The sequence below is a fragment of the Aulonocara sp. 'chitande type north' Nkhata Bay genome, linkage group LG11 (genome assembly GCF_057382095.1).
Source record: "Aulonocara sp. 'chitande type north' Nkhata Bay isolate Kocher_YH1m ecotype deep benthic linkage group LG11, A_spYH_male_GT1.1, whole genome shotgun sequence".
Taxonomy (NCBI): Eukaryota; Metazoa; Chordata; class Actinopteri; order Cichliformes; family Cichlidae; genus Aulonocara; species Aulonocara sp. 'chitande type north' Nkhata Bay.
This window is the reverse complement of record NC_141354.1, coordinates 21,522,487-21,548,517: the sequence shown is the minus strand read 5'-3', so window position 1 is coordinate 21,548,517 and position 26,031 is coordinate 21,522,487. Positions and strand designations below refer to the sequence as shown.

At 41.7% G+C, this 26,031-nt stretch overlaps 2 protein-coding genes and 1 long non-coding RNA gene across 6 annotated transcripts in view; 2 read left to right on the top strand and 1 right to left on the bottom strand.

Annotated features, from left to right (window-relative positions):
- Nucleotides 1-1,605: 1,605 nt before the first annotated feature.
- Nucleotides 1,606-24,027, top strand: ago1 (argonaute RISC component 1). 2 transcript variants are annotated; one of them, XM_086311095.1, is made up of 19 exons: nt 1,606-1,757; nt 6,034-6,220; nt 10,315-10,435; nt 11,345-11,526; nt 12,104-12,240; nt 12,576-12,710; nt 13,738-13,825; nt 14,522-14,669; nt 15,488-15,607; nt 15,720-15,842; nt 16,515-16,648; nt 16,892-17,076; nt 17,265-17,424; nt 17,677-17,767; nt 19,879-20,073; nt 20,162-20,296; nt 20,391-20,492; nt 20,641-20,840; nt 21,337-24,027. In XM_086311095.1, exons 1-19 carry the CDS (start codon nt 1,733-1,735, stop codon nt 21,443-21,445), a joined length of 2,577 nt encoding a protein of 858 aa, XP_086167221.1. In that variant the 5' UTR covers nt 1,606-1,732; the 3' UTR covers nt 21,446-24,027. The 2 variants fall into 2 exon arrangements, with proteins under 2 accessions (XP_086167221.1, XP_086167220.1); XM_086311094.1 differs by having other exon boundaries at nt 12,576-12,764.
- On the bottom strand, nt 19,667-24,697 carry LOC147318908 (uncharacterized). The gene is made up of 3 exons (XR_015131507.1): nt 24,235-24,697; nt 20,740-20,817; nt 19,667-20,468 (listed from the first exon to the last, which is right to left on the bottom strand). It is a non-coding gene; the product is annotated as an uncharacterized LOC147318908 (long non-coding RNA).
- Nucleotides 24,161-26,031, top strand: part of ago3a (argonaute RISC catalytic component 3a) — a 40,115-nt gene continuing 38,244 nt past the window's right edge. For all 3 annotated transcript variants that reach the window (XM_086311093.1, XM_086311092.1, XM_086311090.1), the window contains exon 1: nt 24,161-25,094. In XM_086311093.1, the coding sequence (XP_086167219.1) occupies nt 25,076-25,094 (19 nt within the window). In that variant the 5' untranslated portion in view covers nt 24,161-25,075. The remainder of the gene's footprint in view (nt 25,095-26,031) is intronic.

Below are 26,031 nucleotides of genomic sequence, written 5' to 3'. Positions count from 1 at the left end.
TACCTTAAGTGATTTTCATACCTAACCAACTACGTGTGGGACATGAGAAAAAATATAATGGTTTTTTTTAACAGTTTTTTTTTAAACAGTTTTCCATTATATTTTATAATATAATATATATAAAAATATATAAAAATAAAATTATATAATAAAAAAAATAAAAAATAAATAAAAAAAATATAATAAATATCCATTGTCCCATTTAATTCTTTAGATATTCTCATAAATATATCAACCCTTATTGTAATATTGTATTGTAAGAATTCAAATGTTCAATTCCTTTCATTCATTCCTTTATTTCTAGCCCCTAAAGTTTATTGGAAATGTGCACATTTGTTCTTTTTTCCTGTACAAAATAATCAATGTAGGACTGAAAGAATAAAAACTCCATGGTAATTTATTAAAAAATAAAGTATTCTTTCTCGTGCTTTTACTTCTTCTTCTTTCTTTTTTTTTTTTTTACAAAGGCAAGCCATGAAAGCATTAAAGACTTAGATATAAATATTGGATTAAAGACTTAGATTAAAATATGGTTATTAATGCCTCAAAAAGCAAATATGTAACAGCAATAAAATTTGTAATTACAGATCAATAAATTAATCATTAAGCCCTTTCCTTTACTAAAATAAACATAAACCAAGACAAATGTATAGTTGGCAATACTGATCTGCGACAATTTCTAAAAGAGGATGAAAAAAGACAAGTGAAAGACTTGGTGTTCACATATCAAGCATGTAGGTTGACAAGTTTATCAATTAAGGTTAAATGTTATATTTCAAGATTGCTAATGGCACAACTGCAATAGCTGTTAATGTGAACATGACGAAGCCAAATGGTCCACTTTCTGCTTTGGTTGATGCATGTGATGGAAAGGTCTTGAAGTTGAGAACTCTTTGACTTTCAATCATCTGTTTCATAAAAGAATGTTAGAATAAATGTGTTTCACAATGTTCTTTAACTTCTTTACACCAGCAGATATATAGGTTATTATGCTCTAGGTTGTTATTATAGATAATTTTACTGATCTTCCCCCTTTGAGATTAAACTGATCAAACCCCTGATGTAGCACCTTTAAAATGTACTCAGAATATGTTGGCTGTATTTTTTAAGACGAGTGATCATTAGTTTTAAACCTCAGCGTTGAGCACACAGTCTCTGACACGTGAAACATAATTTGGCTGTATTTGCATATCTGCAGTGTAGTTCCACCTTCGACCTCTGGGGTGTGACAGCAAGTTCGTCAACACTTCCTTCACACTTTCCAATGGCAAAGAAGAAGTTTCAGATTTTTTGAGGGGGGCGAGGGGCTGGCCTTTTTTGTTCCGCTGGAGAGTCCTGCTTGAACGGTGAGCAGGAGCACAACAGAACGGCAAGAAATTACAGCGCTGCGGACCATCGGCTAAATCAGAGCACCGGGAAGGATCCCGCTGCGCCGCCGAGGAAGAGTGGTTTGAAATAGGACGGCATCGCCCTGCAGCTGCGCCGTTACTGGCTATAGGGTCAACGGGCAGACGAGCAACTGGCAGCTATCGGCGTTAGCCTTAACTCCTCTGCGGGTCTGGGGGGTGTCTGGTAGGGGCAGGGGGCGGGGGTACACCGAGAAAGGAGAAGACTGCACGCCGAGAGGAGGGGGCTGGAAGTCTGAGACGCTTCCAGCCTGAAGGGGGCCGGCGGTTTGGCCACAGCACCCCCCGGACTAGCTAGCTTGTACCCGCGCGGCTAAGTGAATGGGATGGAGCCGGGACCGTCTGGCGCTGGTAGGTTTATTTTTACTTAAGTGGTTTTAAATGCAACCAATCCGGGTCTATACTGCGGGCCAAACTGCAGCTGATAAAACTAGACACTGTAGCTTGGCCTTAGCATCGGGGGGGGGGATGTACGAGGATGCTTGGTGTCAAGCCTCTCTGTTGCATCGAACGTTTAGAGAAGAGAGGGTGTGAGATGGAGAGGAGCTGTCTTGCTGTCTGCATGCACTGCACTCCATAGAAAGCGTTATTATTTGTCCAGATTTATAGCTGCAAATGAGCCTTTTTGGAGTCTGACAATATCCACAGCCATGCGCGGGGGCAGGGAGGTCGTGGGAATCTTGGTGAGGAGGGACGAGGTGAAGCCCGCCTTCAAGCAGCAGCAGCAGCTGGCTGCACCCGCACGCCCCACGGAACAGACCAGCCTCCCTTTCACTGACAGGTTACGTTTGCTAATATAGTTAAGGTTGTCAAGAGAGAGTTTAGCACAGTGTCCTTAAATGCACACATTAACGACAACCTCGGGCCTACCATCTGCAGCGATAACTGAATTATTTATCTATGTGAAATAAGAAGGAGGGAAAAAGGCTTATCTCCTCTTCCTGTTCGAGATGACATAATCTGCGTTTAGACTGAGAGAAGCATGCAGAGCATTATATTTATGTGTTGCGGTTTGATTCTGTATCTGCAGACAGTGCCAGTCAGATCAGAGATGGGCTTCATTTGGTAGTTTTCTTGTTTGATACTGAGGTGTGGAGACCTGCAATTAAAGCACTCACTGGACTTGACTTTATGCCCAGGTCTAAAGTCTGTTTACTGTGGAACGTCTTGAGTGCCCGGCATTAATAATGCAACCATGCCATGAATGTCTTAAATTTGTTGAAGGCATGGCTTTTATAAAGACTTGTATTTTTAATTGATGCAAAATGTTTTGACATGAACTCGTTAACGATCCCTGAATCCTCTTTGGATATCTTCAGGCTTGTGTTTATGCAAAGCAGGCCCTGATGGTAAAATCACGTCATCATTTCAGATCCTGAACCTTGAAATTAGTTGAATAGGCCTGTTTTAATTTCTTAGGATGCGGGGGGGCTCTCTAGAGGCCCCTTATTTCAACGTCTCCTTTTGTGTTTCAAGTGTGATGATTCAGTTTTCTATTTTGAAAGATTTTTCTGGTTACATTTGGCTCACTGTCAACAGCCAAATACTTGGAGACACACAACTGATTTGGCCAACACAAGTGATGCCTCAATGAATCTTTCTTGTAAATTGTGTACTTGGCTTATAATTTAGCTTATAAGCCAGTATCTTGTATTTTTGGAGCCTAATTGTTCTCTAGTTTTTTAACTTTTTTTGTGTGTATTTGTATAGCATCACCAGCCACACATCTTTGCCATTACCAGCAAACTTAATGTGGAGTTGTTTAAAAAGTTCACATTGAGATCCTTTATTTGTTTTATTTGTTGTCCCGCAAAGGAAGCCAAAACGAAACACACAACAACAACGTGTTATCCCAGGTATGACTTTAAAATAGTCATTCCCATGTGACTTGATGTTATTGCGTATTACGTCATTGTAAAGGATTCAAGTAGCGAGTGTCTTCATGTTGTGATGCAGCGCCAAAGCTCCGCTTTAAGTCTTACCGCCCGGGAAAGACTGCTATTGTGTTGGGATATGTGAGAGGGCTGGCTCCGCTTCTCACCATCTGCCTTCACTGGCACGAGGGCGAAGTGTGTGTCATTGTGTGTGCGTGCGCAACAATCAAAACATGGTATAGACACTCACGCATTCACACGCGTACATGCTTTCTTGCACATAAAGTACGTGCGGGCACCACATGTCTGGTGTCTGTGTTTACAGTGCTTGTCAGATGTGTTTTAGGGACTTGTGATTCTACACTTTGATATTCATATGAACACACACACACACACACACACACACACACGGATAGGTGACAGATTAAAGGAAAAACCAGAATACTTGACCCCCTACACTGAGGATATTACGTGGTACAGTTGTGCTGCTGGCATGGTTTGTGAGACATTGAAAATCAATATTGATTTCTTCTAAGATATCATCTTAATCTGTTAATCACTGTCTTGACGACAGTGATCTCTTCCAGGATGACAGTACCTACCTTCCGTAGAGCACAAGGGCTCACTGGATAGTTTAGTGTAAAACTGATGTGAATCATATCCTGAGATTTTTACTTGCAGTCACCAGATCTCACTGAACCCCAAATTGAACACCTACGTCAGACCTGTGTTTGAAGTGTTAGACATTGCTCCACCACAATCATTAAAGGGAATATATTTTGAATGAAAGACGTCTAATCCCTTCACTAATCTTGTTAAACCAATCCAGTGATGTATAAAAGTTCTGATGGTCTAAGATACAATGATTTTTACTTTAATCTGTCATATACCCGCTAAGAAGAGAAAACAGTGTTTTATGGCCATTACTCTTCCGATTCGTTTAGCATGTTCTGAATAGTGAACATGTGATGGAGTGGCTATTTAAAGCAGAGCTTTTCCAGTTGAGGATGCCGACGCCTTGCCATGATGTGGGAACATGCTCAGTTCAGGACCACAAAGGCCAAGGTCTCTTCAGCATGACCACAGCAGCACCCTGCCTCTTCTCATCTCCTCCAACAGCCATACACATACACGGGTCCCCTGATATCCATGACAATACTGTGTTGCCTTGGTGTCTCCATGGTGAGGCTGGGAATGTACAGGGGGGCCCCCTGTGTTTGTGTGTATGAGTGTGTTCATCGTAGCAAGGGCGCTCCCTCTGTCGTACACCCGTGAATTTGTGTCTGCGAGATGGAGGCGCAGGGCAGCTGGGGTCTTTGTTTTGGTGAAGGAGGGCTGTTCTCTGGGGACCCAGAGGTTAAGGCAGTGGGCCCCTCTCAGGCAGGAGTCACAGCAAGCACCCAGTTTAGGACCCCCTCTATGTTAGACCTCCTGACTTGATGAGACTTTAACTTTGAAACTAGTATGGGCATAATGTATACTGTTAAAAAGACTGCTTCAGGCCTAGAATATACAAGCTGGAGCTAAACTTAACCAACTCGAAAGGAAACTGGACATGTGAAGTGTCTCTTGCACACAGGCAGTAGTTTTATTTTGAAAGTAAAACCCACGACCATTAAGATGCTGGGTGTATTGGTTCAAATCTTACTATAAGTGCAGTGCCCTCCTGGGTAGTGTGTAACTGATGTTAATAAATGTGATCTATGTGTGTAGTAGATGTAGTGAGTGAAGAACAGACAGACATGCTTATAGAAATTTCTTTTATTCTCTTATTATAGAAGAAGAAGCAGATAAAATATGCAAATAGAAAACTGGAAGCTAAGAATAATTGACATTTTTCACTATTTTTTTTTCTTGCAGAATGTCTAAAATCATTGATTCTCAAAATAGCTGCTGTTTATTTCCCCCTTGCTACACTAATCATTTTAGTCACATAATTAATCTCTTTTCCCCCCAATTTAGTACTTTTATTAAATGATATGCATATAGCATCAAATGTGTGTTCACAGGGATGCTTCTGAAAAATTTAGACGAACCCAAACCCCCAAAATACAGATTTTTACAATACAGAATTCAGCTAAAAAAAATCTTAAACATAAAGAAGCTGGATGACTCTGATCCATCTAATTGATTATCATAGTTCATAATTTGCATGGTAACCATGTGATCAGAACACGTGATTTCGTGATAACTGGTGAACAGCAAAATTAAATTAAAATTAATCATATTTTCTTTTACTTAAGGAAATATTTACTAATTTATTCATGTTTTTCTCCCTTTCTCCCTATTCCCTTTTCTCTTAACCCCCCCACCCACACCCCATATATGACCTCATGTGGCTGCTCTTACTGTTGTTAATGTTCGATCACACCTTGCTGTACATACTTCTGTGTCTCTTTCTTTGCTGCCCCCAAATGCACAATCTGCCTTTTAATATCTTCCTTGTTTATTTTTTTTAACTATCTTCCCTCTACCGGCCTTCCTGTCCCTGCGAGTGACTCTTGTGGTGTTCTCCTTTCCCCTGCCTACGCTTCCTTCCTGGCTCATGCCCTCCTTGCCCTGTCCTCTGCTGTTCACCACTGCTTCCTTTGCCACCCCCTCACAACCGTTGATTCTTTGCTTTACCTTTGGTTTTTTCCTGTGTGTTGCTTTGTATTTGTGCACTTTTCCAACTTCAAACCCTTTTTGCTCTGAACCACATTTTTCCCTGTTACCTGTCTTTGTCTGTGGCTGCCTATGTTGTATCTGTCCAGTGCCCATGGGGGCCTTCCCCCCACCCCTGCAGCAGGTGTTCCATGCCCCTCGCCGGCCAGGCATGGGTACCGTGGGCAAGCCCATCAGGCTGCTGGCCAACTACTTCGAAGTGGAGATCCCAAAGATGGATGTTTATCACTATGAGGTGGACATTAAGCCTGACAAGTGCCCACGACGAGTCAACAGGTAACATATTTCAGTCACAATATTTCTCTGCATTTCTTTTCTTTGATGTCTCACATTAATGGAAAAGATCAGCACTTGTCAGTTCTCATTTGTTATAAGCAAATAACAAAGTTACTAATTTGTAACAGTGGGTTTGCATTGAAGAAGTCATCAAGTAGCTGAATTGCCTCCTGTGTGGTAATTGGATAATGAAAGCCCAACAGCCACCAACCAGTAATGTGTGTGTTGTCTTTGAAGAGGCAGCGATAACAGCTACTTGAAGCATGAAAAATGTATTTCTTTGCAACATCTATTTACGATGATTAATTTGGGGTTCTTGTATTGGAAAAATAATAAAGTGTTGCCAAAGCAACGCTCTTTTAATTTTAACATCACCTTATGTGAGAAAAATCAGTATGGAGTTGTGGTGCATATAAATAGATATCAAGTTAAAAAAAATTGTACCTGTTTGCATGTGTCAGATATTTATATAACTGACAGCACATACATTAACAGGAGGTTGTGCTGCTATGTAAGTCATTTTAACTACAACTCTGAGGAACATGAAGAGCACAAAAAGTAATGCATCTGTGTAAAACTGAGTAAAATATATAATTTACCGTCTTCCCTGGATGGGTTTCAGTTTTATATTAGGCAGAAGACAATTTTCCTTCCTGCAGTAGCTTTACCTTCTTTACCTGCTGGTGACTGGACAGATGGTTGAATCAAAACTGAAACCAACTTGCTTGAGCTGAATGTTGTGCCTCCTGATGCAGCTTAAAGCCAAATGATTGATGCAAACATTGGAAGAATATCACCTGTATAACACCTATTTAAATTGGAGTAACTTAGTTTACTTACAAAGTATTTGTATGCTTTAGTATTTTTCATGAAACCTGTAGTCCCTGTCCATGTTTTTACTGGCCCTGTTTTTAGTTATAACAAAACTAATGTGATTTGTCACATTCATTACTTTAATCCAAGAAATAAAGTGTACATAAAAATATATATATATTTCAAAGTTGAGGAGAGAAGTGTGCTCTTTCTACCTTGCAAACTTTCCATGGCTCAGCAAAGAGCTGCTTCCTGTGAACGGTCTGTCTTGTCTCTGCAAAGAAAAATGTCACAGTACACATATGTTTCATTATGTTTGATCCAGGTGACTTCATTCTTTTCACAAAGGCCGGTTTTTTTTGGGGGGGGGTTCACGTTGCATAGCGATCTCTGCTTTTTATACCATCCTCAGATGGTGTCATCTGTCTGACTTTGTGCTGGCTGTCAACAAGATGGGATTGACCTTCACTTTCCACAGTTGTCTTATATGTGGAGTCATACATCAGGGGCTGGTTTAAAGCCTCAATCAAATATATGGCTGTAAATGCCAACAATTTCTAGACTGAAAAACAAATTCACTCCATTGTTACATCAGCCTCTAAAGAGGTCACCTGTGGAGTACTAAGCTACTTGTGATCAGAAAGTAACAAACATAAGATCAAACCAACTAAATAAAAGCAAAGCCCAACTGCACTGACTTGACAAAGGGAAACTTGTATGCTGACTGATTATACCAGCTTAGAGAACAGGGACGTTGGGACATTGCACGTTCCAGGTTGCACTTCCTGTATTTAGGAGTGCTGAAGTCACAGGTATGTTTGATTTAACACCAGGTGCCTTTCCTACCATAACCCCAAAGGGGAAATCAACATAGCTTCAACAAAGTCTAAATAAACAGAAGTTATGCAAAATCAAAGATTGTGTCATCATTTATCTGTTTGTATTTCAATGCATATCACATGTAAAATATGTTGTCCAAGTACTGGTGTGTGAATTCATGTGGCTTCACATGCAGCCATCACACACCCACTCTATAAAAGGTTTTCTGTGTTAAACTGTGACAGCATTGTTGTTGTTGTTTTCAGAGGTGTGTTGAACTTTGAACTAGAATGGTTGTGTGGCAGACTTCACCAAGTCATCTCTACACTCGTGCCTTTCATCTTGTCTAGTTAGTATAGTGCTTTATGATCACTGTTAGCATTTAAAATGAATGATAGAATTAGGAGAAGTTTGAGTGAAGCATTTCAGCAACATAAAGACAGGAAAAGGGAGTAAAGTTCAGTGCTAGAAGCTTCATAAAAAGGACTTTCACTTTCTCCTACCAATGATGAATACATGGATTACTAGACTTCCTGGGTTGTGCATGCAAGTCTGCATTACAGAAATGCAAGGTACAGAGAGCTTGAAAATGCCCATTTGTACATGTAACTAGCACCTTTCACAGCAACAATAAAGCTTTGTAGTAGTTTCAAGAAATCATGGGAGGACTGGCAGATAAGCAGAAGCTACAGGGATAAACCAATTGTTCCCATCTCCAATCAGATAGAGCTGTTCTTCCACTTTTTATAGTCAGATGAATCATCAACATTTATATGAAAACTGGCACCTCTAGCATTACCAGTCAGCAGGTATATGATGGGGGAAAAAAAACCCTGTCCAATCCAATTTTTGGCTCCTAAGAGAATTGTGATTCTCTATAAACTCTGCAGCCGTCTTCTGCTAGGTCTTTACCTTGTTCCTCAAAGAGAGGAGATATGACCTACACAAAAAATAAATATACATAAGAACAAATAGTTAAATATGTAGCCTTCTAAGTTGACCAAAAAAAATTAATGACCCGGATAAGGAAGAGTGGTTGACTTGTCAGGGCGATAAACGTACACAGGTGAGCAATCAACCCAGGTGTTACCCATGGGTCTCAGCGAGCCACTGCACAGATCCCAGCAACTACAAAATAAAAGAAAATGATTTTGGTAAAGGTTCGAGTTATTTGGTACTAACTCAGTTTATGAAGTTCACTATTTAGCGGTGACTTACTTATGTTGTCAGACTGGAAACACTCCACATGCAGGAGTCTTTCCTGGGTTGTGAAGCTAAACGCCTCTGCAGGGTAACACTAACCACTGAGTCACCATGTTTTCCTCATAATAAGCCTCCATCTATCTGACTGAGAAAAAAATATTTTTGCAACTCTCCTTTTAAGGCCTCCATCCCTTTAAGCCACCTTTCTTTTGATTGGCAGGCCCCTTGCAGCAGGTGGGTGGGGCTTCTTTGATCACAGCCACAGCTGTGTGCCGGACATGACCATATTAAGATATCCCCTCTCACTGATGTCACACGGTGCCCAGACTAGAAAAAACCCCCACTGAATTGAATATTTAGAGCAGCCTCAAATCTTTGCTTTTGACTCATAATTACATACACCAAATGTATTATTTGAAACTTTAGCCACGATTAATATGATCAGCCACTACACTAACAATACATATGACAGAAAAATAAGAAAAAGCATCAAAGGTTCACCTAAGTACAGTCTCATACATATGAATTAATTTTGTATGTCTCCTAATAGGAACTTTGGTGATCTCAAACCTAAAATACATTGATAGTTTTTACTTCTGTCTGCTAAAACATAATAGTACCCTCATAAAATGTTTGATTACACAAATGAAATTTTGTTAAAATCCTCAGCACAGGCCGTCTGCGGAACCCGGAAAGAGAGCCCTTGAGCTTTGTTGTCCTTCAATTTAACAAGGTCATGGCCATAAACAGAAATAAATGAAGCAAATTGGTATTTTTTTTTATTAGTGGTAGATCCTCAGAAAATCCAAACTCTAAATGAGGATCCCTGAGCACTGAGTGTTCTAGTACCATCTCCTCTGATATTAAGAGAGGATCTTTTAGAATCAGAAGGAAATGGAGCTCAAACACAAAGGGTCCAAGAAGGCATGCAAGGGTCAAGCCCTTCGACCTTTCCTTTTAGAAAGACCTCCTCATCCCCCACACTTGAGTGAAGGTCAAGGCACCATGCATTCAAAGATAGCCCCCCCACCACCACCTGCACCCATGCTCTTTGTCCTTGCTTCTCCCCCTGTGACCACCAGATATTGAACTCACCAGCTGTATCCTGCCTACTCTATATCAATATCTCAATAACTGCACCTCCTCGTGACAAAAGCAGCATCCTGATGAGGGAAGAGGTTTAACTGGCAGAGGGGGATTTGCTCTGGCTTTATTGCACATTAATCTCATGTCATGTTTGCATGTGTTGCTGCTTACAGAGAGGTGGTGGAGTACATGGTGCAGCACTTCAAGCCCCAGCTCTTTGGTGACAGGAAGCCGGTGTACGATGGCAAGAAGAACATCTACACAGTGCTAGCACTTCCTATTGGGAGTGAGAAGGTAAATGTTTGGAGTGTTTTTTTGTGTTACACAGTCACTCAGTGAAGTCTCTCCTAAGCCCTGTTCAGCTGTGATATATTGAGTTTTTTAACAGGAAAGCAAATATTTGAATGACGGTAAAAAGATGCCGTGGTAAAGCAGGATAGGTTGTCCACTAATAGCAGGGTTAGTGGTTCGATTCCTCCTCATCTGTCCGTGGGCATGACCCTGGCTTGATTACCTGAGAGGTTAAAAGTTTCTATAAAACAGCAAAGCATTTAATATGTGTGTATTTGTTGTAATTAGTCATGTTATTTTCTATACTTAAAGGATCTATTTGATTAGGAAATGTGCTTGGTTGCCTTAAGTAAATGAATTAGAAGATATCTGATGTGTAAAGAATAGGGTCAGATCACCTGACTGCCCCTGACGGGCAATTAGAAAAACATCTTTCCAAAAGCATCTCTGGATCTCGTCTGTGGTAATAAGACAGGAAGTCACTGCTCCTTCCCCAAACATAGTCCAGCATTTTTTTCACTCACTTTTTAACACTGTAATGTGTTATTTAGAGAAATTTAGGATTTTGCACTTCTGGATACAGACAGCCCAGCTACCAAACTGCTTTGTATATTTTTATACTTTCCATACAGGTGTGAGGAATTGTGTCTCCAGCTATTGCCTAGAAAGTAAACTTACATACAACATACAACATACAGTCACACCTACAGGTATGGAGACATGCAAAAACTATGCAAAGAAATGTAAACCATACAAGCGCAGGGTTAGTGAAATGTCAGCTTCCAATAATATATTCTGCAGTACCTGAAAAGGGCTACAGTTTACTGCAGAGCTTGAGGATTTCATTTTGTTGCTACAGGTGTGTCTTTATTTCATTTGTTCTTTACCTTTTGCTCTCTCTCTCTCTCTCAGGTAGATTTTGAGGTGACGATTCCTGGCGAGGGAAAGGATCGAATCTTCAAGGTGTCCATCCGTTGGCTGGCCAAGGTGTCATGGCGCCTGCTGCAGGAGACTCTAGTCAGTGGCCGACTGCAGGTCCCCCTTGACTCAGTTCAAGCCCTGGATGTGGCCATGCGTCACCTGGCCTCTATGAGGTCGAGTATATCAAAGTTTCTCTTATAGGTTCATAACAACACACACCAGTATTTACAGTCTGTCAAACAGTCTGTTCACACAGATAATCAGCTATTTCTAAGAGTTTTGTGCATCCTGAAAACATTTAGTAAAATTACAGGGGTTTTTTTCACATTATTTTTTTGTGATATTCTAACTTTACAGCTTAGCGGTGCTTACTGAGTCCTTCCCTCCACAAGCATCAGATCATCATCGCTCCAGGCATCAGAATTACTAAATAAAAGACATGTGTTAGTTGACACCTGTGTGAAAGTGTCCACTGAACAATGCTAAGCAAAGTAATAATGATAACTGGCTTGAAGACTTAACCTGAAAGTGCTCAAAAGGAAGTCATGAAGCCACAGATATTAGATCAGAGATATAGTATCCAAAGAAAAATAGCCTTTTTCCTTAAACCTCTTGTTTGGGTGTTGCAAGTTTTCTGCTTTTCTTGAGGTGACCTGTTCTGAAACATCCACATCACTAGACATGAACTCATGCTGCGGTCGTGCCCTGAATCAGAACATTGATTTCCACCTCTTCACCCCTTCTGATTAGGTACACACCAGTGGGCCGATCATTTTTCTCCCCACCTGAAGGATACTACCACCCACTTGGTGGGGGAAGGGAAGTTTGGTTTGGCTTCCACCAATCAGTGCGTCCCGCCATGTGGAAGATGATGCTTAACATTGATGGTGAGTCACTGAACACAGGCTCACCAGAGTGTGTAGTCAGCCAGTGATCTCAGTGGGTTTTACCGACATTGTGTGACTAGGCAGAAACATGGAGGGTGGGGGGGTGGGGGGGTATTTTGAAAAGAAAAACTTGTTCTGTGAGAAAAGATGAGCCATGAGTATCTTACAAAAGTTAAGTTATAAATTTACACTGCTGCTTTTGTTTCTATGGCTGTTTGTAACACTCATTTAGCTGTGAAGAAAAAGTGGCAGTCTTCTGAAAGTTACAGATTTTAATAAGAACCTGTTTTTTGGTACTTTCTTCTGACTTATTTCTGCTCTCTGTCTCCCTCTAGTGTCTGCCACGGCTTTCTACAAAGCCCAGCCTGTAATTGAGTTCATGTGTGAGGTTTTGGACATTCGCAACATTGATGAGCAACCCAAAACCCTCACTGACTCACAAAGGGTCCGCTTCACCAAGGAAATTAAAGGTGGGCTACTGAAAAGTGTGGAAGTACCTTCCGAAGAAATAATGAAAGTAAATGGTAAATGGCCTGTATTTGAATAGCGCTTTTACTAGTCCCTAAAGACCCCAAAGCGCTTTACACATCCAGTCACCCACCCATTCACACACACATTCACACTCTAGAAAGTACTTTGATACTTCTATGCATTTGAAGTATAGACTTGCTGAATACACACAAGCAGATGGGTACACTGTGGTCATACAGAGATGGACATGGTCAGTAAAATGTTCAAGGAGACTAAATTTAGCACAATTTAGTACTAAAGGACCAAATTGTGCTAAAATATTCCCCACACCATTACACCAGCCTGAATCGTTGATAAAGGCAGGATAGATCCATGTTTACATGTTGTTTATGTCAAATCAGAATTTGACATCTATCTAAATGTTGCTGACAATGTTGTTAAAGCTCATTAGACGAGGCAATGTTTTTGCAGTCTTCTATTGTCTGTCCAATGTTGGTGACCCTGTATGAACTGTCGCCTCGTTTTCCTGTTCTTAACTGACAGGAGTAGCTAAGAACAAGAAACCAGGCCCATCTACTATATCAGCCCATTACAGGCCATCTGCTTCATGCTTTGACATTCAAAGATGCTCTTCTGTGTATCTTGGTTGTCTTCCTCTTCTTCTTCCAACCTCCATCTCACCAACCCTCTGAATGTCCTCCTTCCCTGCAGCTCCATCTTCAACACTCTTGTCTCAGTAAATCCATCCCTCTTCTGCACATGTCCAAGCCATCTCAGTCTTTCCTCTCAGCCTTTTTTCATCAAACTGCTTAACATGAGCTGTCCTTCTGATGTACTCATTTGTAATTCTATCATTCCTGGTCACTCCCAGATAAAATCTTAACATCTGCCACCTTCGGCTCGGCCTCCTATCTTTGTTGGCAGTGCCACCATCTCCAAGCAATTCATCACAGCAGGTCACACATTAAGCTCTTCCTTTCCGACACTTTTATTTAATATTTGTGTTGCCCCGCTTACTGTCGGCAGGCCTGAAGGTGGAGGTGACCCATTGTGGCCAAATGAAAAGAAAGTATCGTGTATGCAATGTTACCAGACGTCCTGCCAGCCACCAAACGTAAGACTTTGCTTTTGTTTTTGGCATAAAAAATACACAAATTTATTTCCCAACTTGACAGCGTCTTGCTATTTTATTTTATCCTATTAGAGTAATACATTAGAAAATATTAGGTATTCATCCTTATATTGATGTCACTGGAAGAAAGTACTTTTGCTTAATTTTGCTGAAGTTGTACAAATGCAGCAATCACATGTTGGACCAATCACCAAAATTTGTCCTTGCTTGTTTGGAAAGCAATTAAAACGGTTCTAGAGGAGCTAAATTAATCTTAGTTCTTTAGCTTAAATGTAGGTAAATGTTCCTTCCAGGTTTACAGAAGGTTCTTGTTCATCTGTAAAGTTCCTATTGTAGAAATGCTCTATGATAATGGTAAAAAAGTCCCTCCTTATGCATAAACATGTATTTCTAGTATTTCGTTGAAACATTTTTTTAATGCTGAAATAATGATTTTTAATCATGTTTGAAAGAGGAGTGTTTTTCTTTAGAATAAGAAAAACCTGCTATTCTTTCCTCTGTTTATTATGAACGTAATCAAGTAGCTTAAATGGGAAATCTCTTACTGTTTTTGACAGTGAGTGCACCTTTTCAGGTTTGGTCAGAAATAACAGACAGAAACAGACAAAACCTGCAAATGAAGAGCGATCGGGTGATGACACTGACATGATGCTCATGTTCTCATTTTTTCTGTACCAGGTTTCCCCTTCAGCTTGAAAGCGGGCAGACAGTAGAATGTACAGTGGCTCAGTACTTCAAGCAGAAGTACAACTTGCAGCTCAAATACCCCCACCTACCCTGTCTACAGGTGGGGCAGGAGCAGAAACACACCTACCTGCCTCTGGAGGTGAGGAAGTGTTCAGTGATGTTTCAACTATGATGCCAAAAGTTTACCATTTAAAGTAGAGGATGACCAGAATATCGGTTTATCAACACTAGCTCATCATGTCTCTGTCTGTATTTGTGTGTATTAATAACTGGTATTCCTCCAAAACTTTTTTATTGGGGTTTTTAATAGAATCCCAACAAACTGCCCACGTGTACATATGTAAAGAATATTGGCAAATACATCAATATCAGAATACACGTTATGTTTATGTACTCAAAAATCTGCCGACATACCTTCATTTAACCTTCAAGTGACTGAGTGGGATCATCTTTGAGTCTTGAAATAGATGTGTGTTTTTTACTATTAATGTGGGCTTGATTTTATTGTAATTTTGCACTTCTAATCAATAAAATGTCACATTTGGCAATAGACCACGGCTAGTTCTGCTGAAGTAGTAAGATTTACTGCTGCAGAGGCTTTGAGGCATTTACTTAATGCCCAGAGTAGCAAGGCAAACAGGTCATGGGTCATTAATGGACACGAGCTCCTTTTTGTATAACAATGGTATCTGTCTTCGATAAAGAAAACAGTAGATGGATCATAAACGCAACTGGAGACATAAAAAAGTGTTACTGTATAAAATGTAAAGCTTTCACATTACGTTAAATGGCCTATCATTTTAGGCCCTTAAATAGCTTGGCCGTCTGAGGTGTATCGATATATATATCGACATAGAGGGTATTAAAAGATAACACAACCATGCACACAGACTAAAAACCTTCTTTCATTGGGACAGCCAATGTTTACACATTAATGACTGAATGTATTCATTCCAGGTGTGTAATATTGTAGCCGGTCAACGATGCATCAAGAAACTGACAGATAATCAGACCTCAACTATGATTAAAGCCACAGCTCGCTCCGCACCGGACAGGCAAGAAGAGATCAGCAGACTGGTGAGTTGCAGAGGGAAGTGTTTGATGGAGGCCGTGCATCATTTTGAAATGACTGATTTATAGTACAAGGTGGAGACGGTGAGATATAATACAAGTCCTTTACTCTCTACAGATGAAGAATGCCAACTTCAACCTGGACCCGTACATTCAGGAGTTTGGGATCAAGGTGAAGGATGACATGGCCGAGGTGATGGGCAGAGTATTGCCAGCCCCTATTCTGCAGTACGGAGGACGGGTAAGGCACGGTTCATTCGTCAACCTGAACATATCGACTTTTATGTTGTCAAGAATGCAGCCATTTAGTTGTGTGTGTTTCACACAGAGCAGAGTGTTGACAGATTAAAAGACAAGTTTGAAAGCTTGACTCCTTTGGTGAGGGCATGTGGTGGCTCTTTTGTGATCTCTGTGTGATTTGCTTATATGGTTTGGATGAAGGGTTTACTGCAAATCAATACAAAGAGTGATCGCTTTTATCCTATAAAGAGGCGCAGATTAGAGTGATCTCTTTGATGATTATAGGGTAGATGGGTAGAGCACAAGGAGTGATTGAATTATTTGATGTTTATTAGTCTATGTGGATCATATCCCATTTCCCAACTGAATACCGATGCAGGATTTTGAGAATTTCTGAGACAGGGCTTTCCACTTTTGGAAGAATAGTATCCTTTATCTCCAGTCATGCTTCAAGTGGCGCTCACACAGGAAGAGACTCGTTTTGACATGTCGATCACAGACTGAGGAAAATGAGTGAATTTCTGTAACTGACTGTTAGTTTGTTAGTAGACACACTAAGCTCTTGACCTTGGAAACTCTGTTTTTGCTTTAATTTGTCATCTCTCTGTACTTTTGCTATAAATGTGACCTGATTTGGCTTAAACTGTCTCTCCCGGTCCTTTCTTTTTTACAGAACCGTGCCATAGCTACACCCAACCAGGGAGTGTGGGACATGAGAGGGAAGCAGTTTTATAATGGCATTGAGATCAAAGTGTGGGCTATTGCCTGCTTTGCCCCCCAGAAACAGTGCAGAGAAGAGGTGCTCAAGTAAGTACTAATGAGCACAAGCAGATGATTTTGTCGAAGGGGAGGGGGATTAAATAATTTCTGCTCATGGCTGTTTCTTTCATAAGGTTAGTTATTTTTAAATGAGCTTTTGCACAGAAGAAAAACAATCCTTCTCTTATGTTGTTTATTCCTCCTATATGTAATATCCCAAAGACAGAAAATAATAAGTTAAAAACGTTATCTCGGAGATGCTTTATACGCTCATCTGTTTGTTCATTTCAGGAACTTCACAGACCAGCTTCGTAAAATCTCAAAGGATGCTGGGATGCCAATTCAGGGCCAGCCATGCTTCTGTAAATATGCCCAGGGAGCGGACAGCGTGGAGCCCATGTTCAGACACCTGAAAAACACATACTCTGGACTTCAGCTCATCATCGTCATCCTGCCAGGAAAAACTCCTGTCTATGGTAACTTGTATTTGATACATGTGGTTTGCCATAATTTTCTCAAAACAAATGAAATACTGTTGCTCAAAGTAGTCAAAAAACTCCTGAAGCATTTGGTCAAATGGGAGTATTAAAAAGCTCCCAATAAACTAGAATCATGTTTTGTTTTTGTTTTGTCGTGTGAGTAATTTCCAAACTTTTTCCTTTAGCGGAGGTAAAGCGTGTGGGTGACACCCTCCTCGGCATGGCCACGCAATGTGTCCAGGTTAAGAATGTGGTGAAGACGTCGCCGCAGACTCTGTCCAACCTCTGCCTCAAAATCAATGTGAAGCTGGGAGGGATCAACAATATCCTGGTGCCTCACCAACGGTGAGCTTCTGTTTGACCCGTTTTTAATTAGTTGCACATATTTATAGTATCTTGAGTTAGGTGATGAGTGATGCTGACACATAGGTGTAAAGCGCTTACAGTGGTAGTAGACTTGAGTTTTCTATCAAAATCCTGCTGGATGACATGGTGATCGTTTGAATACGTTTCAGTAATATGACTCACCAACAGCAGCCCTTCACTGCCTTTATGAGTGTGTGTAATTTGCATCACCTCCTCCATTTGCTGTCTCAGGTCAGCAGTGTTTCAGCAGCCGGTTATCTTCCTGGGAGCAGATGTCACACACCCCCCGGCTGGAGATGGCAAGAAGCCCTCCATTACTGCTGTAAGTCTCGGAGATTACGCCTTCATAAACGACACTAGATGATTTTAAATACAATCTCAGGAAAAGGAAGGGAATGTGCAACCACGGTGTGTCACAAAGCCTGGCCACTTTTCAAATCTAGGCGTGCAGGTTAAACCCATGGGTGGGCAATACTGGTGTGCTTTTGGCTCTGGTAACTTGTGAACAGCCTTTTTCATTCTTACTGGCTAAAGTTGCTTACTTGATGAAAAGACATTTGAGTTATTTAAAAATGTGAATAAGTATAATGAAGCACTAGTTTTTGTTTGGAGAAAAAATAGACTTTCTAATTAAGCCGATAAGAAATGTTCTAGGTTTAAACTATAGCATTGGTTGTCATTTGGTGTAGATGTAGCAACAAGTCAAAGTCATACACAGAATTAATTGGCATTAATTAACACTATATACCTGCATTTAAGGACAAAGACCTTTAGATAACAAATGGATTTATACTTGGTCTTTATTATTCTTAAAGCCACTGGTTACCTTGTACCATATATATTGACTGTACAGTAGTTGCTAAGTACTCTAGTAGCTAAAAGTCATAAAAAAATGTAAAAATGTTTCTCTGGGATGTGATGGCAATCCAGCTGCTTTGTTGGCTTCGACACTCCTTTTTTTTAGGCAAATCAAAAATAGCAAGGGCATGTAAATAATGCAAATGACCCCGAGATGCCACAGGGAAAAAAAAAAACGCACGTTTGTGGTTGCTTGGTGACAGTGGGACTCGATGGCCACTGTGCTCATTAATGCTGGTAAGAGAAGAATACCTCAACATTAGGTAGTAGGTTCAGAATAGAAGAGCTTAAAGCTAACTAGTTTTTACATCATTGGACAAAAGAAAATCTGTAATAACATTTCACTATATTGTAATTTAATTTGAGGAGCCCTTCTGAGGTTTGTTTTGTGGCTTTAGTAAAGTCAAGTCTTTTCAGGCACATGTTCTCACGGTTTGTGGGTTGAAAAAAAGTTTTTATTGAAACAATATGCAACAGCAGCGGGCTTCGAGGTACTTTTTCTCATGTTTGCTCGATGTGTCAGAAGTGTAACTCAGTCAGCGGGGATTTGCAATGTTAAAAAAGGAAGTCCAGATGGTGCATCAGCTGCCATAGGTGCAATGCTTAGGTAACAAAACTAGGTGTTTAAAGTAACCCTATTTTTCTATAATGAGCGATGTGAGTGCTATAAAGTGGTGTAATGAAATAAGCGTGCACATGCTCTGTTCTCAAATTTCATTTTTTATTTTCTGGATTTCAGCCGACTGCTGTTTTTGATCTTTAACAGATGAACACTTTGAGATGGCTGTGACACAAACAGGCTTATTCAGTTATGTTTTGGCTGTTTGATAGGGCTATGGTGATGCAGGGTTTCATTCAATGGTTCTCTCATAGTACCGTTTGCTTCAAACTCCACCTGTATGCACAGCCCATTTCATCAAAAGCACATAGCGCCGATATGACGCTTTGTTTGGACTTTGACGCACAGCACACGAGGCCGAGTGAAGAGAAAAAAGGAGGAGTGCGAGAGGAATTAGTGAGGTATAAAGGGAAACAAATGGCTCATCACTGACTCACATTCAAAAGGAAATGACGTCAGCTCTCGTCCGCCCTTGACCTCAGCTCGCCTATGGTTGGCTGTGTTGTTGCCTAGCAATTATGACGAATAACTGAGTCACGAGGACAGGAGAGGAAAGCAGGTCTGCGTTAACAGTACGAGCTGAGAAGAAAACTGGTGAGAAATGGTCATTGTGGTATCGTGTAAGGATTTGAGGGAAGGAAAATAAAAGGTTGACGTTGAGCCTCGCACACTTCCCAGCTGCAGCCTTTAGGGGATGCTAATGCTCAAATATGCACACGACAAAAAATGACTCATGTCTGTGAATCAATACTTCAACTACTGCACAGATTTTCATAAAGTAAAAAGTCATGAAGAATGTTCAGTGACAAAAGGTGTATTTATTTGAGAGATGACTTTAGTCAAGGGGCTCAATAACCTAATGCTCGTTTGTTGCAAGTCATATTAAGAGTGAAATCAGTGATCCACACAGTATCATGTTAAATTCCTTTTTCAATGTTTCCTGCTCCCTCTAATAGGTGGTAGGCAGTATGGATGCCCATCCCAGCAGATACTGTGCCACAGTGCGCGTCCAGAGACCCAGGCAGGAAATCATTGAAGATTTATCTTACATGGTGCGCGAACTGCTGATTCAGTTCTACAAGTCGACCCGCTTCAAGCCCACCAGGATCATTTTCTACAGAGACGGTGTTCCTGAGGGACAGTTGCCTCAGGTAGGTGGGACGTTGCGATCTTAATGACACAATGCCACCAAAATCCATTTTAACATGTTTTAATCTGAGTGCTAACTGTTACACACAGATTCTCCACTACGAGCTGCTGGCCATCAGAGATGCGTGCATAAAGTTGGAAAAGGACTATCAGCCTGGTATCACCTACATCGTGGTGCAGAAACGTCACCACACACGCCTCTTCTGTGCTGATAAATCTGAAAGGGTAAACTTTCTTTGTTTTCCCTTCAGTTTTTCTGTTTCCGACTAAGTTTTCATACTTGCTTACCTGTTTTTTTCCTTGTGTTATCTTTGGACAGATTGGGAAGAGTGGGAACATTCCTGCAGGGACTACAGTGGACACCAGCATCACTCATCCCTTCGAGTTTGACTTCTACCTGTGTAGTCATGCAGGAATACAGGTATTTATAATAGATATTTTATTGTTCCATAGAAATCTCTATTATAATATAATAAGAACAAATCTGTTTGACTTCTTTTAACCTTGCAGTTATTTTACACAAAAAAAATTATTGTTATTTTAATTGCCCTTTTCTCCTCGGTCCTCAGGGTACCAGCCGGCCGTCTCATTATTACGTCTTATGGGACGACAATCGCTTCACAGCTGATGAGTTGCAGATTCTAACCTACCAGTTGTGCCACACTTACGTGCGCTGTACCCGCTCAGTCTCCATCCCTGCCCCAGCCTACTATGCTCGTCTCGTGGCCTTCCGTGCCCGCTACCATCTGGTAGACAAAGAACATGACAGGTCAGTGTGGCTACGAAAGATAGACTACGCATGTCTTTATTCTTGGTTGGTTGATGTTTGTTGGGGGGTTGGTAAGCTTGCTCCCTCTGTGGCCTCAGTAAGCACTTTCTTGACTTTCACAGTTGGTAGTTTCAGGTCAAACTGAAGTTAATTTTGTAAATTATGGCCATTCTTAGAGGCAGAATTAACGATTATCCAGGGTGTGTGCACTGGCTAATGATTTGTCAATCACAAGTCATTCACAGTCAAGTCCATCCCTCCCTAGTCATGCTCAGTTTCAAAACACCAAGATAACAGGACTTCGCTAACCAGTGATTGACATCACAGTTTTTACATACATCTTTTATACTGTCTACAGTTTGTCACTGACAACTCCTACGACCAGCAGCAAGTGGGGCTGTTGGTCTGCTGCTGCTGCCAATTTTATTCTTATCAAGACATGAAATGTGTAACTCATCTTTGCTCGCTCTCTCATCACCCTCTTGTCTCTCTGCAGTGGAGAGGGCAGCCATGTGTCCGGTCAGAGTAACGGTCGGGATCCCCAGGCGTTGGCTAAGGCTGTTCAGATTCATCATGACACTCTGAGGACCATGTACTTCGCCTGAGCGTCACCAACCATCGCCGCCATCGTTCCCTCCCACCTCATTTCTACCTGAGTGGGCAAACGGCCCACCGGCACCACCTCATCCCCATCCCTTACTCCCTACAATTGCCCACTACACATACTTCACAGCAATCAGTCACTCAAATCCAAGAAACACAAATCCCCTCTCCTGTAAAACACAGGTAGACTCTGCAGCCTCATGCACTCAAAAGGTTATGAATATTACTGTTATTTTTACTTTACCGGGACTATTGATCTTTTTAAGTTGAATTTTTAAATCATGGGTATTATGTAATTGTATTGTATGCTACCTTCACACTCCTATGTATGTAAGTATGCAATACGGATGGGAGAAAAATAGAAAACTAGGCGATAAAAAGGAGAAAAGAAATCCTAAAAACTTTTTTAACTGCCACCACGATGCTGCCTCTACCCATCCAAATGCCGGATGCCAGTATTGCAAGCCCCTTGTTAGATGGGATCCTCATTAGAGGTGGTACTGGGCACGCACACTTACATGTATCATTTTAATGTTATCATGAACTACATTCATGTTTTTTAATGTTTTTGAAAACTGTTTTTTTTAAACAGCCTTGAGGAGTCCGGGGTATGGTACATTAGCACTTAGTGTTAGCATGTAGGTGCCACCAGTCCTGCACATAAAGAGTTTGTTAGTACATGCGAGGCTAGCCCTCTGGTCTTTATATTATAGCAGACAAAGAAAGAGCAGGTGTAGCATATTGTAGATCCAGGACGGGAGTCCTGCCACACACTCTGTCCTGGTTGGCCAGTCCCTTAGAGATTTCGCCTTTAGAGGCAAGTTTAGCGTAACAGTAGAGGGACCATTTGCATAGTGTGTATCTAATATACTTGCACCCCATGCACCTAAACCAGCATTGTTAACCAGCCAAAAGTGATGCCACCCTATGGAAAGGGGGCACTCAAACAGGAAGATAATCTTTTATTTCTCTATACATCGCTCTTTTAGAATTTACGAGGCACTTTTTAAACTTTACTTTTATTTTATTTTACTTCAAAATGGTGAAACTAGCCTTGGGCGAGACTTTACACTCTACATTTGAACGTTTCACACCCACACTTTCGTAGCTTTCAGAACAAAGGCAATAGGCAAGGTCAACACTATTCTGTAGAGTTAAAAGCAGGCAAATATAGTCTATGATCACTTAAGTGCTGCAAAGCTGAAGTCGCCTTCAGCAACTGACCTTGCTCCGATCCGTCTGCACATTCCAACGTGTATCAGTGGAAATGGCGCCAAGCGGCGCGCTCCACGCATCCACCCGTGCTTTTCTTTGCCTAACTGTCCCGCTTTTACACAGAGCTCTTCCCCTCTGCAGGCATTTACAACAGAAGCACACACATGCCTGCGCTCTCAGTCTCCTTCTCAGCATGCAGAGACATAGCTGATCAAATGCACTTGTTCCCCCCATTCCCACGTTAAGCCAAACTCATCAACCTTTCCGCCATCACCTTTTATCCTTGCCGTCTGTTCTCACTCGTCGCATAACACACCTGCAGCATCCCCTGCCCCAATCCCCTATGTTGTGTTAGCCAATCCCTATTGGTGCTCTGTGTGCGTGGGCAGCACAGTTAGGGGATTGCTACATTTGACAGGGTGGGCCTCTATCACGACTATTTAACATGCCCTGCCTTTACATCTAGTCACTTTCTGGATTTATGGAAGAAAAATGCATGTAATTATTTTTTATGACTGGATATTCTGAGCCACCTTACTTTGGTTTTCTTAGAGGTAGGAGCCTCGCGCTCACCACTGCCTGTCAGTCGTTTTGCCTCGATTGTGTAATGGTTATAAAGACTGCTTTTTTCCTTTGTCATTATTATTATGAATATTGTGACTAGTGTCAGAGTGTATCCTCAAGAGGGCACTGTGGAGACGGTCCCAAAATTCCACCTCAGTTGCCCTTTAAGCGCCTCAAATCTTGTCTGATGGTCAGACCCCCTTTTGAGTCGAAAGGGATCAAAAGATAAGAGATCAGATGAGTTTGATTTTTAAATCATGTTTATGAACTTGCATAATCAAAATGCCTTTGTACACCGTTTTACTGATCCTTCATTGTGTCCACGGTGATTTGTATATATGAATATATAATATTAACCTGTTATGTATTTTGGCCCAGCAGTTGAGGGGCTTTTCACAGTCGGGGCCAGTCTTCTGCCCCTCATTCTGTGTTTTAAAAAAAAAAAGAAAGAAAGAAAGAAAGGAAAAATATCAACCTGGGGGCATTTCCCCAACACCACTGAAACCAGATGCAGTTCTTTACTCACTGAAGCCACAAAGCACCTTGCAAAGGGGGGAGACGAAATGGCAGTCACCCTGGAAATGTATCATGTGGACACGGGAGAGTCCGTTCCCCCTCCACGCAGCCTCACGGTCTGACTAAGCAATATTGAAGCCACTGATCAAGAACAGTCCTTGTCATAGCACTTCCCAATAGATTTGAATGAAAGGACGTGGAAGCATATTATTTTGGCTCTGTATGTGATAGTATGGGAACTCTGTTGGGGAGGGTTATTTTTTAAAGAAAATAAAATTGTTTTTTATTACTCTTGTTGCGTTTTTTGTTTGATTTTAGTGTGCGTTTAATACAGCTTTGTCTGAAAAGTAAGTCATGGGATTTATCAAGGCTTACTCTCATAGCATCCTGAAATCCACCTTAACTAATGATTCTTAGATATTAATGCATGGGTGGATGAAGAAAAAAATGCACCTCCTAAGTCTCAAACTGTAATTCATTCAAAAGGTGGGGTTACCTTTGGGTGAGGGCGGAGCTGGCGGTCTGACGTCTGGTGACACGGGCCCACCTCTTCCTGTCGGTGTCAGAAAGGCAACTTCACCATATTTAGCTGGCTTGCCGAAGCCTTGCAGAGTTGATCTGTCAACCAGACTGGAGATCGTGACACTTATCGGCGCATACATCGCGCTGTTGACAGCTTTACTTTTGGCAGCTGAACGCATACTACGGAGGACGACGTCGTGGGTGTACGGCCCTCGGGAGAAGGGCCCGTATCAGCAGCTGTTTTTAACGCAGGAAAAGTAGCCGTCGTCTGACAGAATTCCAACTCTCCGACAGCCTAGCTAGTCAGCTAGCTAATTAGGGTTGCTTTCCCGACATTAGCTTTGCTGTAGATACGAATTTATGACGTCTCTTTTAATGATCAGATATCGGTAGGGATTCATTTGGACTCCGTGACCCCGCTGTGATGATATCCTGACAGCTCCTCAAACCACTGTCCCCCCCCCCCCCACTCGAGCCTGGCTAGTGAGTTAACTTGGCTAACTAGCAGGTTTTCACTGCCACAGCGCCGCGTTGAGCAGCCAGCAGCTTTCGCCGTGGCAGTGAAATCCGATTGGATACGTTGACCGAGTGCAAACGGCGGTTTGTGGAGACTCTGAAGACCCTCGGCCGGCGAAGTGACCGTGCCGGAGGCCCCCCCCCCCTCCTTTGACAGGACACAGAGAGACCAGGACCCTCGGCCACTCAGCGCTGCAGAGGCGGTGCACAGCCGAAGGAGACACCGGATTGAACGGAGGAAGAGTCCCAAACGTTTGACAACTGTGATCCGGGAAGTGAACCGGGCATTGACCTCATGAATGGAAATCGGAACTACAGGTAATTTATTCTGTCCTTACTGATTCGTTTGGTGCTTCACGGTAGTCGTAGGAGTCGCGTTTCCTGAGAAACGTAATATTATTAGCTAGCGTCGGTGAAATGAAACATCGGGATGTGGGGCTTTCTTCAGCCGAAGGCGTTTAACCGTAACCAGGGAGTTTTTCTTTTTGTCCGCCCTGCAGTTAATTTGCCTAAACATGCGTCACAGTTGAAATGGTTTCATTGAAAATCGCCAGTCATACCAGGCTGTATTCACAGGTTAAATACTGACCTGTCCATAACACAGCTCTGCCGGGTGATGAGGAGAGATCTCAGCGCAAACTCATCAGTCAGATGTGGGGACAGCTGCTGAAGATGAGTCTCTGCATTATAGAAGACTTCAAATCCAGTGTGGCTTGTGGCAGAGGGTGAACTCTGGCCTGGCCTTCCACCCCCCGGTCTTGGTCAACAACTGACCCCAAACTGACCTCGGCATATTTTAGGAGCGGCATCCTCTTCCTGCATCTACGATCTAAAAGATGTGCTTTGTCATGCCCCATATTTGTGTATACGAAAACATTTTTAACCTTTCCTAATGAGGGAGTTGCCAAACTTCAGTTATGGCTGTTGAGCCAGAGATAATTGTTTTAAATTGGCCTTAAAGACTAGAAAACTGTGTTTTAACACATTTTTATCTGTGACCTTATGTAACATTGCACACTTTTGAATGTCGCCCGGAGATGCATGCTGTCACCTGGCTGCATCCAGGCTCTTTCTCTTGGTCTTAGTGGCAGTTAAACTGTCTGAACCACCTGGCCTTTGTCTCATCTGTAACGGAAGCTTTCCACTTATGTGACCATAAACTGAATGCTAGGTACTCTTGATCAGCCACTGACACATGATACAGCAGTTGGTTCACTGCCCACCACCTCCTCTTCAGAGGAGATCCCTCTCTGCT